Below are 16706 nucleotides of genomic sequence, written 5' to 3' on the forward strand. Positions count from 1 at the left end.
CTTTTAATTGAAGCACACTTTCACTGTTAATTGCACTATACTCAAAACACCACTCTACATAATTTGGTACAGTTAACTATATACGAAATAAATTTTTGTATGTTTGCACAATAATGAAACAAAACAAAATACGCACTTTTATACAGATTAACATACTACGAAATAAAACTGTTCACTATTTGTCTTCTTCTCATTGCTATACAGTTCAATTAACAAAATAAAACAACAGTACAAACGTTATTATTCAAATACAATTCTGTAATAATAGTAATTTTTCTTATATATCAGAGATCCGCGGCGATTTTTGCAGTTTTTTTTAGTAAGCAGCTTTTCAATTCGCGGAGCTTTTGTTTTAGTACCAGCCAATTGCAAACATGCTTTCAGTGTTCACCACTTAGTTGGCTTCTGTGACGTGACTTTGTAAACTTCATTAAAGGAAACAGTGTTTCGCACACGTAGGTTGTCCCGAACATGCACAACGTTCTTGCAGCAAGATTTTGCAGTTTAGGAAACCTTTCTCGTGGAAAACAAGTACAGAAATGGTTAATACTTTTTCTGTTTTGATACTTGTCCTTTAGCTCAATGTCACTTTGTAAATCAAGTATTTCTAATTGTGGTTCAGCAGAAATATCCAGGACACTCACTGAAAAAGGTGTTGCAAATATCTTAAATTGTTGTTCAAGTTCTCTCATATCCTGAAATCTACGTTCGAAGGCTTCGCACAATTGTTGCATTATTCTTATATATTCTTTCAAGGCTTCTAACAAGTTTCCCATGTACATCCATAAATAACGCAATTTCATTCCTAAGTGGGAGAAAACGTTCCAGAACTTTTCCTCGACTTAACCACCTTACCTCGGTGTGGAAGAGTAAATCCCCATACTCACTGTTAGTATCATCACACAGTGCCCTGAACTCCATGTGATTAAGTCCTTTAGACTTATGAAATTAACTGTTCGCACAACAACATCCATTACATTGCTAAGGTTCATGTTTTTAGTACATAAATATTCCTGGTGCAAAATGCAGTGCACTGGTGCCCACAAGCGACCTCGACAGGTTCCACCACTGACAGACTGCAGTGTACAACTGTACTGCCCGCAGTGGAAACCGTAAGCAGGCCTGTATGCCCTCTCGCGATCTTGACTCGACCTGGTGGAGCCTGATATAGGTCAAACCTGAAGGAATTTCAAAATTAGGTACAGTGAACATGTGTCAGACTTTAAGAACAATCGTAGAAAATCTAAATATGCCATTCACTTAATGGATACGGGACATGAATTAGGGTTTAGAAAAGACACCTTCAAAATCTTAAATACATGATCTGACGTTAAATTAATAAATAGTGCAGAGGAGTTTTATATTACCAAACAAAAATTACAACAAGGCACTATAATCAATGAAAATCTAATTCACAATCACAATCCTTTGTACACCCTTTAAAACATAGTTCCCTCTTTCATTCCATTCAGATTACTCCGCGGATACATGAACCATCATAATATGTTACACTTGGTCAGTTGTAAGAAAACACCCAAGCCTACAGCTACACACGGTTCTATTGCTCTGTATGTAAGTAAACTTTTTTAGACATTCTTTTGACCCCCTTTTCAAATCTTTCATTTTATAATATAAAAACATATGTTACAGATTAAAATGAATACAAACAACTTGTCATCGGATTGCAGTTTATTCCATTAGACTGATTACGGGCAAAACACATCCTTTCTGTTCAACAACTCGTGTATGATGATTAGATTCGCATGATGTTGTAAGTAATTTCATACCTTCACATGGCATTTCAAAATAATCTCTATTTCACCTATCACAGATATATGTTTGTTTTCAGATACGAGGGCATTGAACATTTTACGAGAATTCCAATTGCTCCACGACATTAGTTATATATGCTTTTATGACTCCACATTTGATAATATTAGATTTTAATTTGCGTAGTTTTAGTATTTTTAATGATTTTATTGACAACAACACAATACATTTGAGATACCATACAAGGAATCTACTTTGTATAGCCAAGCACATTCACATTGTTTTAAAATAAATTTGTTTTTAATATTTTGACAGGACATTTAATGTTGGTATAGATAATATTGTCATTATGTCATATTTTATTCTAGTCAAGGTAGTTTCAAATATAAATCTTGTATTGTAATTGATTTTAGATGATACTTATATTTGTATCTGAAGATGCCCCATTAGGGGCGAGAACGTTTGTATCAAGATTAAATAGGATGTAACACATCAATATTTTTTCTCATATGTTTTTCTTTCATATGTAATGCAATGCTTAAGCCATATTGACTGAATAATAATTAATCATATTTTGATATATGTTATTAACACGAGGCTTAGCTGAACATTTTCCAACATGAATTGTAAATTATAGATTTATCAGCTAGAACTTCAGTCAGAGGTACAGTACTGATGCATTTAAATGGTTTAATTAGGTATGAACAAAAGTTAAAAAATAAGCATTAACAATAATATCATTCACAATGTAATGCAGGAATTAAATTGTTGGAAAATGCGTAAAACATATGAGAAATTGTGTCAACTCGTTGACTCTCTTTTTTTTTATTTTATTATTAAACATGTATTTCCTGTTCCTACCAATACAGAACTAAATTTTTTTATGAAAATTATTACTTAATGTTAAAAATATTCCTCAGACTACCAATCAAAATAATTGTCATCTTGAACGAAAATTAAAGCTGTATTTCCTATTTCTACTATTACAGAAATAAGTTGACATTAAAAAAAATATGTGTATGTCAATACAAGCATACATTTTCTAAATAAATTCAATATCAAAATATGGTTATAGGGAGAAAAATAAAGAAGATGAAATTGAGAATTCTAAATGAGGCAGTAGAGCAAGTGGACAGCTTCAAATACTTGGGGCGTAATATAAGCAGTAACATGAGCATCTTCTGCAGACCTCTGGAAAAAGAACTAAGGAAGAACTAGTGAAGTGCTTTGTATGGAGTGTGGCATTGTATGAGGCAGAAACATGGACATTACAACGACGTGAAGAGAAGTGAATAGAAGCATTTCAAATGTGGATATGGAGAAGAATGGAATGAGTGAAATGGACAAACAGAACAAGAAATGAGGCTCTGTTGAAAAGAGTGGGTGAAGAAAGAATGATGCTGAAACTGATCAGTAAGAGGAAAAGGACTTAGTTGGCTCGCTGGCTGAGAAGAAACTGCCTACTGGAGAATGCACTGAAAGGAATGGTGAACAGGAGAAGAGTTCGGTTCAGAAGGGGATATTAGATGATAGACGACATAAATATGTATGGATCACATATGGAGACAAAGAGGAAGGCAGAAAATAGGAAAGAGCGGTGAAAGCTGGGTTTGCAGTGAAAGATCTACTCTTGGGCAGAACACTATGAATGACTCAATCAATCAATCAATCAATCAATCAATCAATCAATCAATCAAAATAATATAAGATGTCGAGCCATAAATATGGAAAACTGATCCAATATAATGCAGTACTTGCATTCTTACTTTACTAAATAATGATCGTGATAATACCATTATTAACAGATAAATTATGACTTGCCAAATTTTCAATAACCAGACACTTCAAAGTGAGTTTCAGTGTGAACCACGTCTTCTTTACATAATAAATTCTTTTAGTTATATATCACAATTACATCAAATATTATTTAAATGTGTCAGATGTGGTATGGCTTTTACATTTTGTATCGACAGAAAAAAAAAATAAATATTACGATATGTACTAAAAAATGTACTAAATGTACTAAAAAATAAATATTAGTCCATTTTCTAAAACAATCAACTGAAGTTCGTATAAACAACATCCTCTAGCTGTACAAAATATATGAAGCACTGAATTTATGTTGACAATGGTATGCATTTAGATTCTGTAAAATTAGCATGTTTAGACTCTTTTCTGTGTCTACATTTATCCCTCTATGCGACCCAGGAAGATTATGTAGGATTTATTCACCAGCAAGTTTGATATAGTGCAACATATGAAAAAGAGACTAGTGTTATGGTTGTGAGGGGACTGTGTACAAAGCATTCATATCCAGTTACCAGAAAGTTATTGCTGTTTAGCATTTGAATATTCTGAAACATTTAAGATAGTTAATCATGTATGGCCTTAGTAAGGAGATGATTGCAGCTGATTCCCATTGCGTAAAACCGCACAAAATCATAGCTTGTTTTCAGAGAGCAAAAATATCTGTGCTGTAGCATCCACCAGATTCATCGAACTTAAGTATGTGTGACTCTTTTATTCTATAAACGCGAAATAACACAAAAACTGTAATTTTGATTGCGTAGTCGACAGCACTCAACATAATTCAAGACACAGTTCCTTCATTCTGTCATCTGATTCACGTACATTGTGTGCAGTATGCAGTGTGTAGGTGCAGAGGAAGGCATTCTCGTGAAACAATGCTCAAGATTGTTCATACATGGAAATCATCTTATTTTCCAACTTCTGTCCTGTTTCCTTGCTGCCATACTGGAAATGTTATGATACTTTTTACAGAGGATAACTGAAATAATTTATATTAAAATAGGCAATATTTCGCGCTTGCAAATACTCACATGTGAGTGGCGCACAAGTCAATGTTCTGCTGGTAAGCTGCCTGTACCCATTCTACCCACGTTGGGTTCTTAAGGTCCTTCTTTGCTGGTTCCATTCTTTCTAGAAGAACTTTGCAACACTGTACTGCGGCCTGAAAAGAAACTGCATGCTTGTACATAGTTTTTTCACAAATATGCTTGAAGTTTATGCAATATATTATGCAGATTAAAACAATGAAAACGTGAACATTTTTTAAATATATTTAGAAATACAAAGACGTTAGACAAGTAAGCTTTGACCACATAGGCCTATAACTTTCAATTGATAGCATTATTGCTTTTACTTGCAGTCACTCACACGTGTTAAATGGTTATCATACTAAATGGCTTGTAATATAATGGTCATCCTACTAAACAGTTTGTATTGTAATGAACTAATAACGTACAGTTCAGATAGGAACTTCGTGTCTGACTGAATGAAAGATATCTATTATATTACATTAACTCTCGACCGGACACATCTCTGTATAAATTACATTAACTTCAAATAAGTTACCGGTATCTTAACAGTTTTCTTTGTAATTGGCAATAACAAGATTCTAGGTGTTCCTTCATTTCTATTTATCACTTGACATGGATAAACAAATTTTTAGTGTCACTGTATTGTGTAAAGTGCGCTGCTTGTCCAGGAGTGATTAGTTTTAACCAGTGGCGAAATGTGAACTAAGTAAGGGGGTAGACAGATATTTATTTTTTTTTTATTTAACCTATTTCAAACATATTATTATGTATGGAATTTTGTTTTCGACGCATACAGGTGTGTTCTATATTATATTAATGACTGTTGTTTAAAACTAGAACAAACCCTATAACAACCTATACCGGTAATCCTATATGCACTCGTTTTATTTTTAAATACCGGTATAGAATAAATAGGCAGTGGGGAACTGCCAAATAACATACTTTTAGAATACAAATAGTAATATAATTCACTGTTATGTGGATTTAATAAGAGAAATAAGAAATAAATAGATTTTCTTACAACTCACCTTAAATAATATTCTTGTAAATGAGTTAAAATCCGCCTGCTCTCACTTCTTACACCACACTCGTAACTTTGAAACTCTCTAAATAAGAAACTGTTCGTTTCCGTTATAATACTTACAAATGGCTTTTAAGGAACCAGAAGGTTCATTGCCGCCCTCACATAAGCCCACCATCCCCTATCCTGTACAAGATTAATCCACTCTCTATCATCATATCCCACCTCTCTCAAATCCATTTTAATATTATCCTCCCATCTACGTCTCGGCCTCCCTAAAGGTCTATTTCCCTCCAGTGTCCCAACTAACATTCCGTTATAATACCGTAACTAATATTGGCGGGCAAGAAAAGGCATGTATTTGAAGTCTTGATGCTATCATTTATTTATTAGTTGTAAGTTTGCTATGCTTCGTATTTGAATATTATTATATCATTATTTTATTTTAGATGTGTCTTGTAATAAAGTAAATTCAAATTAATTACATTAAAAGCATGCCTGAGATAGTAGCCAATAGGAGCAATTATTACTGAGATTCAAATACTAGCCAATAAGAGCAAGAAGAAACGCTGGTGCGACTGTCTACTAGGCAGAGAAATCTCGCCATAGGAAAGTCACAGTTTCACAGCCAGATAGCGTTAGTGTTGCTCTATCTGAAAGCTTTGAAATTCAAATGGAAAATAACAGACCAGTCAGCGTCTACTTTTGTCTACTATAGCAACATACTTGGTGTAATACATGCGAGTGCAAGCATTGCAGAAGTGAGTCAAAAATAGGTAAAGCGGGAAATACAATAATGTCATGTATTGGGAAATAATTAATATTCTAAAAGAATAATTTAATTAACTAGAAAAGTTTTTGTTCACAAAATGTTAGGGTACACGCTGTCTACCCTCTCTCCTCTGATGCTTTGCCCCTGGTTTTAGCTTTCCAAATGTTATGTTCTACTTTTAATATTATTTATATTAAAATGCATTCGTTGACGCTTCCATACTTGTGTTTGATTTTGAAACTTTTGTTCCAGTTAGAGCCTTCCTCAGGGACACCACCTTAAAGTAACACTGTCCATGTGGGTGGGGACTCAGGACATGTCTCAGCTGAGGTGCCAGACGAAGTATGTCCTACAATGTCATGTCTGCCTTATCCTATCCTTATCACCTGCCGATCCTGTACCCAAGCCAATGTGTAATGTATCATGCTGAGGGCTGAATGGCACTGGGTACTTGAATAATCGGTGTCACAAATGATCCCCTTGGGGTACCAGGCCTTCTACTTCTATAGGAGTTGGGGGCAGTGACTTCAGTTTCTACATTCTTTGTGGGAACAATATTATCCCAGGAAACAAAAGAACCACAGCACTCCCTAATGGGGGACTCTAGGGAAGAGTCAACACCTGTGGAGTAACGGTCAGCGCGTTTGGCCGCGAAACCAGGTGGCCCAGATTCGAATCCCGGTCGGGACAAGTTACCTGGTTGAGGTTTTTTCCGGGGTTTTTCCTCAACCCAATACGAGCAAATGCTGGGTAACTTTCGGTGCTGGACCCCGGACTCATTTCACCGGCATTATCACCTTCATTTCATTCAGATGCTAAATAACCTAGATGTTGATACAGCGTCGTAAAATAACCCAATAAAATTTAAAAAATTAAAAAATCTAGGGAAGAGCATGGTGAGGAATCTGGAAACAGGTCAACTCACATTGCAGAGGCTTAGTTAGGGAACCTAAGAATCCAGAGAGATTCCTAGTGGGTGACTCTATAGCAGAACTGAAATATGACTCTACCATGTCAGGGATCTCGCAAGAGGAATCAGAACATGGCAGAAGTGGAGAAGCTTTGATGAGGACTCTAGCTGAAAAGGTGGGCATCCTGAACCTTAAAAAGAAATCCAAAATTGAAGCAGCTCTTCTATGGAGCAGGCCAGGCAACATTTACTCTAATGGGACCTGACGGAACAAAGCAGAAGAGGAGGAATTAGAGAGGCTTGCACATGGAAGGTAATACCTTTGCTATTTATTGTGTACAGGCTAATCGCCAACACAGTATTGTTGTTTCCAGCATTCTTACCTGGAGATTGCTGTCTGGAAGGAAACATATCACCTTCATATGGAAACCATGGATCCATGAGGACCATATTATGGATCTGAATATATCAGGCTTCTTCATTTTTAATGGTTGTTCAACAGAGAGGCCTAGAACATGTATCCTTATTAAGGTTATGAATGCTTGGGCAATACCACAGTTCTGTTCTCAGGATATTGTGGCTGTCCTGGAGAGATTTAAAGAAGGGAATACTGATAGAAAACTTGTTGTATGCTCGGTATATATCCCTGATGATTCCAAGGACCTTCCTCCTCTTAGGAAGTTTGAGAACCTTGTTAATTTTTGTAGAAATGAAACCTTGACTTGGTAATGGAGTGCAATTCCAATTCCCATCATGGGATATGGGATAGTACCAATACCAATGCCAGGGGCGATGCTCTTCTTAATTTCTTAAGCACAATGGATTTTGAAATCCTGAATAATGGTGAACCTATCTATTGTAATGACAGAAGGGAGGATGCCATTAGATATTACATTAGTATCTTGTCATATCGTGGCGTTGTGGTCTAAAGCATCCTGTCTAAGGCTGGTATTCATAGTCGACACTTTCGATTAAAGTGTCCTTTGGAAGATGCAAAGTATCACTTTTCCGTTGCACAGTCGACACTTTGGTGCAAAGGGACACTTTGGATGAAAGTGTAGTTCCGACCACACTTTGAGCTGAAAGTGGCACTTTGTATAAAAATGGCGGACGTCTTGGAAATTGTCGAATTATTAGAACGTGCGGAAGAGATGGCACAATTAGTGGACAATGTACAAATTAGAGATAGGCCTAAAGACAATCCCGTGGAATTTTATAATGATATAGAATTAAAAAAAACGGTTCCGATTTGATAAAGAAACCTACTGAGATTGCTTATATTTTCGATGACTGGTTGACAAAAACGAATAATAGACGTTTGCCAGTGCCTCCAATAATACAGTTATTGACTGCATTAAAATTCTATGCTACAGATATGTACCATACATTAATATATATAATATTATAGTTCAGGTATTTGTATAGTAACATTCGTATATTTATAACCTCAATTCGATGAAGTGATATGTAGGTAGATATGCCTATGTAACCTATTTTTTATTACTGAAACGAATTTTTTAACTTAAATAATATTAAACTAACTTCAATCTAATGTAGGCATAATTATTTTAAATTAGCATTGAGAGACCTCACGTGTCTGCCTTCTAAGCAGATTCCATAATTATATTGGGTTTAAAATGATTTTGATTTTTGTTGACTACCTGTATTTTGAGATAAGATTTATCTTGGTGTTGATATAATCATTACTGTTTTGATACCGGTAATATATATTTTCACGCCGGTAAGCAATACATCTACTGTCTCTAGTTCATGTGCAGTCATAACCTCACCATGAAAAGAGATCTCATACTATTAGGCCTATTTTGTTTTGCATTATAGAAACATTTGGCATTCAAAATATTCCAGAAGAGCAGGCAATAATGGAAACGAGAGAGAGAAAATAGTAGTAGTAATAATAGTAGTAATAATAATAATAATAATAATAATAATAATAATAATAATAATAGCAGTAGTAATGTGTTTATCTCATTCTTTTTTTACTTCTATTCACTATTCACGAAAAAGACAAAAATGAAAATAACGGAAATAACACGATATATCAATGAAGCAGATACGTATAAAACCTAACCTAACGATATAAATTTAATGATTACACAAAACTTAACCTACTCAGTCTAACTTAACCTAACTAGGCTATATAAACTAATAGAAGATACGTAGGCTACAAAATCTAACCGAACTGTATAAATCAGTGGAACGGATACATACAAAATCTAACTTAGCGACATAAATCAATGAAAAAGATATGTACAGAACCTAATCTAACTATATAAATTAATGGATCAGTTATGTACTGTACAAAACCTAACCTAATTTCACCAGCAGTATCACTAACTATTTAATAAAATGCTATATATCTGAACTGACTGAAATAATCTAAACTATCGGCAACAAAAGCTAGAAACTGAAATAAAACAACTTGAAATATATATTTTCTTCCTCGCGCAATCAATAGGCTCCCAATTCATTACAAGCATTGTAATTTGTAGGTTATACGTCATTAATTTGTTATTGTTTGTTCACTTGTTTTGAAAGGCATTGTGGGACTTCTATTACCAACCAAATTGTAACTCTACACTTTGCTGGCGTAAAGTGACACTTTGTGAAGTGCACTTCTTCAATCGTCTATGAATAACACTAATATGAAAGAGCCACTTTCGTCAAAAGTGTCACTTTGCAAAGTGGTGATATAAAGGCCCGGTTGCAGAAACACCGATCAAAATATGATTGGCAATCAAGGAGGGTTTGATTGGCCATCAGTTCTATTTCTGTTGCAGAAAGAACAATCAGTGTTTGATCGGAGATCAGTCTTCCATCAGATTTGATCAACAGATTTTTGCTGGTCAAGTCACTGATCATCGATCAAGTAGGTTATTTATGTTGTTCTGTTTGTAATGCAGTTACTGTAATTATATAGTAAATAGTTATAGCGTAACAATATTGTTTTCGACATAATGGATTCTTCTGATGAAGAAATTTTAGAATGAAAAAAAATATTATTAAGAAGAAGGCGTTTCCGTGATGGACATGAATTGTCTTTATGTATAATGACAGAGAATTTGAGCAAAGATTTAGGTTAAGTAAGGATTCGTGTGTTTTGTTACTTTCAAAAATTGAAACAAATAGGCCTATATGCAGACAGACAAATCGAAACCTTTCACTTTCTGCTATGAACCAAGTTCTAATAATGCTGAGATTTTATGCTGTTGGAATTTTTCAGATGGTCTTGGGTTATCTTGTTAGGGTCCACAAATCAACTATTTGCCGAGTAGTTAGGAATGTTACGTATGAAATTGCTTTGTTATGGCAGGGTCTCATAAATCCCCAAACTTCAAACAGGGAACGATTTGAAATCCAGAGAGAATTTTCAGCCATGTCAGGATTTCCAAGTGTAGCCTAATATTGGTTGTATAGACTGCTCACATCCCCGTCCAATCACCTGGTTGAAATGATGCCGAACTTTATCGAAATAGAAAAGGTTTCTTTTCTGTGAATATACAGGTAATATGTAGTCTACACCATCATTGAAATTCTGGAATGTTGTAGCCCGTTGGCAGGGTTCTACACATGACAACACAATATTTTTAATGAGTAGGTTACGAGCTCAATTTATAAACAGAGATGGGAAATGGAATTATTTTAGGTTATGGAGGCTATGCATATTCCAATTTCTTGTCGACTCCCCTAGCAAATCCCACAACAGAAGCCCCCTCACGTTTTTTTTTCTTTTTGCTTAATTTTTTTTCACTATATTGTAGTCTATATACAAATAGAATCCGCCTGTTTCCTTTCTACAAAAAGCAACAAACCAGCAAAACATTCACTTGTTTTCCTAGTCACCGCCCACTTGATGCATTCGTTTCGCGACTTTTAAAGAGCATCAAATTGGCTGTGGTTGCTAAATAGCGCTGTTGTCAAATGTATTTCTTTCCCAAATCAGCAATTAGTAAATTGAGACAAGTTGATTGGAGATTCACGTTTGTGCAACGCAACGAACAATCAAATAAATCAGACATCAACTGACTGGCGATCAGGGACTGATTTGATTTGCGTTTCTGCAACCGGGCCAAAGTGTCGACTATGAATACCAGCCTAAGACTCGCATTACGGAATGCGCACTGGTTCGAGTCCTCGTGAGAGAAGAAATTTTCTCATGAAATTTCGGCCAGTGTATGGGACTGATGCCCACCCAGCATCGTGATATGCTTGGAGAGCTACAATAAGTAGCGAAAATCCAGTTTCGCAAACCAGCTATAACGGCTGGGGGGATCATCGTGCTAACCACACGATACCTCCATTCTGGTTGGATGATCTTCCACCTCTGCTTCGGCATGTGGACGTGAGGCCAGCAGCCAGCTGGTCGATCTTGGCCCATTATGGGCTATAGCGCCACGGGATCTTGTTGTATACTGGATAAAATCAGTGGTTGAAAGGTCTCTATAGAAATTTCCCTTTTGGATAATAGACATATTGAATTTCAAGTGACAGGTTTCCTGGAGGAAAGATCCTATAGGAATTCCAGGAGGACTGATTGGAACTCCTGACCTGAGGGGTAAAATCGATCGGGGATTTCATATGAACTCATCTACGAAAAAAGGCTTGGAGGTGAATATTAATATTTTATGTTCGGCTATTAAGTCTTCTTATGAGGATAACTGTCCACTTAATCTAAGGAGTACAGTTAATAGGAAGTTCCACTGGAGTTCAGAGCCTAGCTATCTTCGGAAAAACACTACATGGCTGTGTAATAAAGCTAAAGACAAGTAAGATATCGAAAGCTGGAACCAGTTTAAGGATTCACAGTGGAGGTATAAGAAGTAGTTGAAGAAAGCCTCTAGGACAGTCATCGGCAGAATTGTACTCACAATGACATCAGGCAATGCAACCAGCAATTCACATGACGTCGCATGGTTGTGGCTAGTATGGAAGGCCTGCTCAGACATCAGTGGCGTGCAGCCATCACAAACTTCATATTTACTGTACCGTAACTTTCAAGGTGCCACAGAATTCTAAATTTATATTATAAGTAGCCAATCTCATGATAGCGAATAAACTTTCATCTTTCAGCCGCGATCTTTGTTTTGATTTTGCAAGTTTCAATTTTGAAATAAAAAAAATGTTCGCAACTGTAAGTGGAACCAAACATAGCCACTATATTGGCGGCAAATAACCTAAGGGAAGCATATTTTTCCGTAGACAGAATTTTAAAGAAATTTAAACCACACGTCTTTGCACTGTGTTTGTAAATATGTATCATTCTGTAAATCAGCTACTAGGCCTACTTGCTGCATTTCTGGCTTAAGCTTGTTTAGGTCTATGGTCAAAGGCAATATTTGCAATATTTTAAAAATCACCGAATCTCCGTTGTTGAAATTCTTGTTTTAGATTTAGATGCGTATAATTATTTAAATTTGATTCAGAAAAATCAGAAAGAGATTGTAAGCATGAAAAATGAAACTGTTTTTCCCTCATATTTGATTTACAGATATCTATCATTGTAATGAATGATCACACCATATCGTACATATCTATTACGTTTTGCTATTGCTCTTCGTACTGCAATTTGGATTTAAAATGTTCATAAATTCCTGTGATCTTCTAATGCACTTCATGACATAGGCTACATTATAATGACGTTTAATATTGTGTTGATAAATGCCCTTTAAAACTTTCCAGCACAAACATATACTTTTGTTTCCATAAGCACAAGAAAAATACGTCTCCTCCCATTCTTCTCTAAATACACGTTTCCTACCTTTGGACAGAGCCATGCTTAACTAGCTATATGCTACGCCACTGGTAGCTACTTGCACAATGTACCTGCAAAGGGTTGGTTGGGAGGGGGGATGTGTATTCCTTGCCCGCCCCCTGCAACGTCACTTAGTAACAGGCATCGCGATTACATTTCTGCCGATGGCTGCTCTAGGGAGTCCTGGAGAGACTTCTGCAAAAGTGTTAATGATCTACGAAAAACAGCTAGAGTGCATAAGGTCCTGATGAGAGACAGCAAAAACAAATTAGGTTCACTAATTACTCCTTCTGAGACATTTACTGGCTTGGAGGAGGAAACTTTGCAGCTCTTGCTTAGGTCACATTTTCCTAAATCTCAGGTAACTGAAAAGGTGGCAGTATATAGCCAGGCCTGTCGACCAGCTAAGCTGGATTGGCAGACTGCAGCTGATATTATCACCTTCAGGAAGATCAAGTGGGCTCTTCATTCATTTGCCACCTTTAAGAGCCCAGGAGTGGATGGTATATATCCAGCTTTGCTACAGCAGGGACAGGATGTACTTATTCCACTTCTGATAAGAATTTTCCGATCCTGCCTTGCTACAGGATTAGTTTACTCTGATTGGCGACAGACTAGGGTGATTTTTATTCCTAAGCCTGGTAGAAATACCTACTTTAGGCCAAAGAGCTATCAACCTAATAGCCTGACCTCTTTCCTTTTGAAAGTTTTGGAAAGGTTGTGGATAGACATATTAGAAATCAAGTTCTGGCATACAAGCCTCTGCATCCTAATTATTTGTAACATGCCTACCAGGCTGGCAAATCTGTTGAGACGGCACTTTATCAGCTCATGGTGCGGACTGAGAAGGTTCTGGATCAGGGAGACCTGGCAATAGCTGTCTTCTTGGACATAGAGGGGGCCTTCAACTTTACGTCTCATGGCTCCATCTATAGAGGACTTACTAGACATGGGGTCAACCAAATGGTGATCCAATGAATTATGGCTTCTCTAGAGGGTTGCTGGGCAACAGTATCAATCAGTGCTCACTGATCTTTACTGTGCCCAGGAGATGCCCTCAAGGGGGAGTTTTATCTCCACTTCTGTGGCGCCTGGTAGTTAATAAACTTGCTTGTCAGGCCCAATTAATTGGCCTACGTGCAAGGGACTGAAAGGGTCCGACCCATTTAAAGGTCTAGCAGATCATAGAGCTCGTATCTAGAGCAGAAAACAATCTGAGCAGGAATATAATTCTCATTTAAATTAAAACATCAGACAACTTTTTCTACCTGAATAAGTTTGCTATATCATGAAAAATGTAAGCGGAACAAAATCTGTTCTTCATGAAGCAGTGAAAGGAAAAGTAAAAATATTGTAAACATATTGCCAGGACTGGACTTTATTGCAAAAGTAGTAAGAAGTAGGTAAATGTATGTGCACTTGTTAAGTAATTTCACTTGAAATGCCTGACGAAATTGTAAGGTATATAAATATATACATGAAAAAGGGAGTATGTCTAATTTTTTTCGTGGTGGAATTCTCAACATGGAATAAGCCAGACAAGCATTAAAGGGGAAGCACGATTAAGTGACAGTGAATCTGCACCACTCTTCCCTCAGAAATTAAACAAAGTAATGATCGATAACAATTTAAAGGACCATAAAGTGTATAACTGTGATGAAACTACCCTGTATTTTCAATTGCTTCCTACTAGAACTCTGGCTGTGAAGAATTCAATAAATAAATCTTGCTTAGAATTGAATAAGAACAGAATAACTCTCCCTTTTGACACAAATAAATCAAGCAGACATACCTCTCTGTATAACTATATACTTCAATGTACAGTGTGCAGTCTATACAATTTGGTATTACGTTAAAATATTTTCTGCAACATTCCATCATATCATTTTTCTCTCTACAAGCCATATTCCTATATATTACACTTAAGCTATAATGCGGGGTTAACTATGTCCCCCTATAACCGTGTTATAACAAGTTCCTACTGTATCTTCAATTGGAAATGCTCATTACTTATGGCTGTGTGTACTACAGTTATTGCTTAATTTGTGATCCTTAAATCAATAACAGATCATATTTCATTAGTGGCTTACATATTATCATACACATTACCTTGTGTTTTTTCTTTCATTAGAAAGAACAAACGTCACTGCTCCTGGTATGTAGATATCTTAGTGTGTTTCTTTATCCCACCAATACAATCTAATCATATATTGCTCATGGAATATGACGCCGTTCCACACAACTACCAAACTTCGCCTCTCTCCCATCGCTACACGTCACATTATAGTGAAGGTAGATGGTTGTATAGCATTATTTTTAAAACATTATTACAAGATTCTTTTGTCTTTTAAACTTATTTTCTTACATTACTAACATATCATAATGTTTATTTATGTATTATTAATGAAGGTGGTGTTTATGTAAAACTCGTTTGTAGTCAGAATGCCAACATCTACGTACTACATTTAGATAATGTACTAAGTAAAAATATCATTATGTAATATCCAGTCAGAATGTTACTGAAGCTGGTTATGTACGATGGCAATACCTACATATGTGCATAATTCACTCGTGATACTGCTTCCAGTCGTTGCATTGTTGGGAGCAGTCAATGTGTTGCTTGGTTTCACCTTGACAAGCTCCAAGTCTATGCCCAGTGAATAAGCAACAGCTTGGGCTACCTGAAAGGCAATTTACGATTTACTCAACATTTTGTTGCGAAATCTGTTTATAATAAAGTTTGCTCTTATTTCAGTGTTATTGCACAATAGTCGTGAGAATCAAACTAATAAATTAAACACACACATACTTCAAATTTCTCTTTCTCATGGATGGATGTTTTAATTAATTGTCTAATTGATGGATAAAAGTATTAGTGAAATAATGTCTGAATGTATGTATGTATGAGTGGTTAGATGAATGAATGTACAAACTACAGTCCTACATAGTGGAGAAATTGGAAGAAAGTAATATTAAACATGGCACAGCATTAGTCAAACAGCTAGAGTATCAGCTTTCCACGCTGGGGATCTGGTTTAAATCCGAGTGGGTCCAAGTGGAAATTGTGATGGAAAAAGACGTAGTTTAGTGGTAGATTTTCGCGTGCTATTCCTCCCGTTTCTCCTACTAGTATTTTAACATAGTGCCATTAAAAATCATCTTACCTTGAATTTTACCATTTATCAATATGACGAAAGAGAGTCATTACAGTGATGGCCAATTTCCAGGTCACTGGATATAGTGATTGAGTAAGAATCTACTAAGTACGCATGCTCTATCAGGTATAATAACATACCTATGTTTTACTAATATATACATCTCCACGTTGAAAATAAATTGTATACATTTTTTATGTTTTAACAGCAAGTTTTTCTCCTTCACAGGCTGCATGAACTGAAGACTTTATTAAGGGTTAAACTGACTGCCTTTGTGTTATATTTCGCCAAAAGCATAGTGCTGCAGTAATAATTGACTTTTAAGTATCATTCTGTAAGAAGGTTTACCTCAGGAATTCTATTTCCAACGAAATTTATCCTGAGTCGCATATTGCTCTGGTTATGTTAATCAAAAAGTAATAAGAATTGATGTCATTGGTAAGGCTATGTTGGTGGTATGGAAAAAGT

General features: G+C 35.9%; 1 protein-coding gene across 5 annotated transcripts in view; it reads right to left on the minus strand.

Annotated features, from left to right (window-relative positions):
- Positions 1 to 16706, minus strand: part of LOC138707859 (uncharacterized) — a 234955-nt gene that overhangs the window by 33375 nt on the left and 184874 nt on the right. For all 5 annotated transcript variants that reach the window (XM_069837844.1, XM_069837848.1, XM_069837845.1 and 2 more), the window contains exons 21-22: positions 15636 to 15764; positions 4611 to 4741 (exon numbers count right to left, since the gene is read on the minus strand). In XM_069837844.1, coding sequence (XP_069693945.1) covers positions 4611 to 4741; positions 15636 to 15764 — 260 coding nt within the window. The remainder of the gene's footprint in view (positions 1 to 4610; positions 4742 to 15635; positions 15765 to 16706) is intronic.

The sequence above is a fragment of the Periplaneta americana genome, chromosome 10, assembly GCF_040183065.1.
Source record: "Periplaneta americana isolate PAMFEO1 chromosome 10, P.americana_PAMFEO1_priV1, whole genome shotgun sequence".
Classification (NCBI taxonomy): domain Eukaryota; kingdom Metazoa; phylum Arthropoda; class Insecta; order Blattodea; family Blattidae; genus Periplaneta; species Periplaneta americana.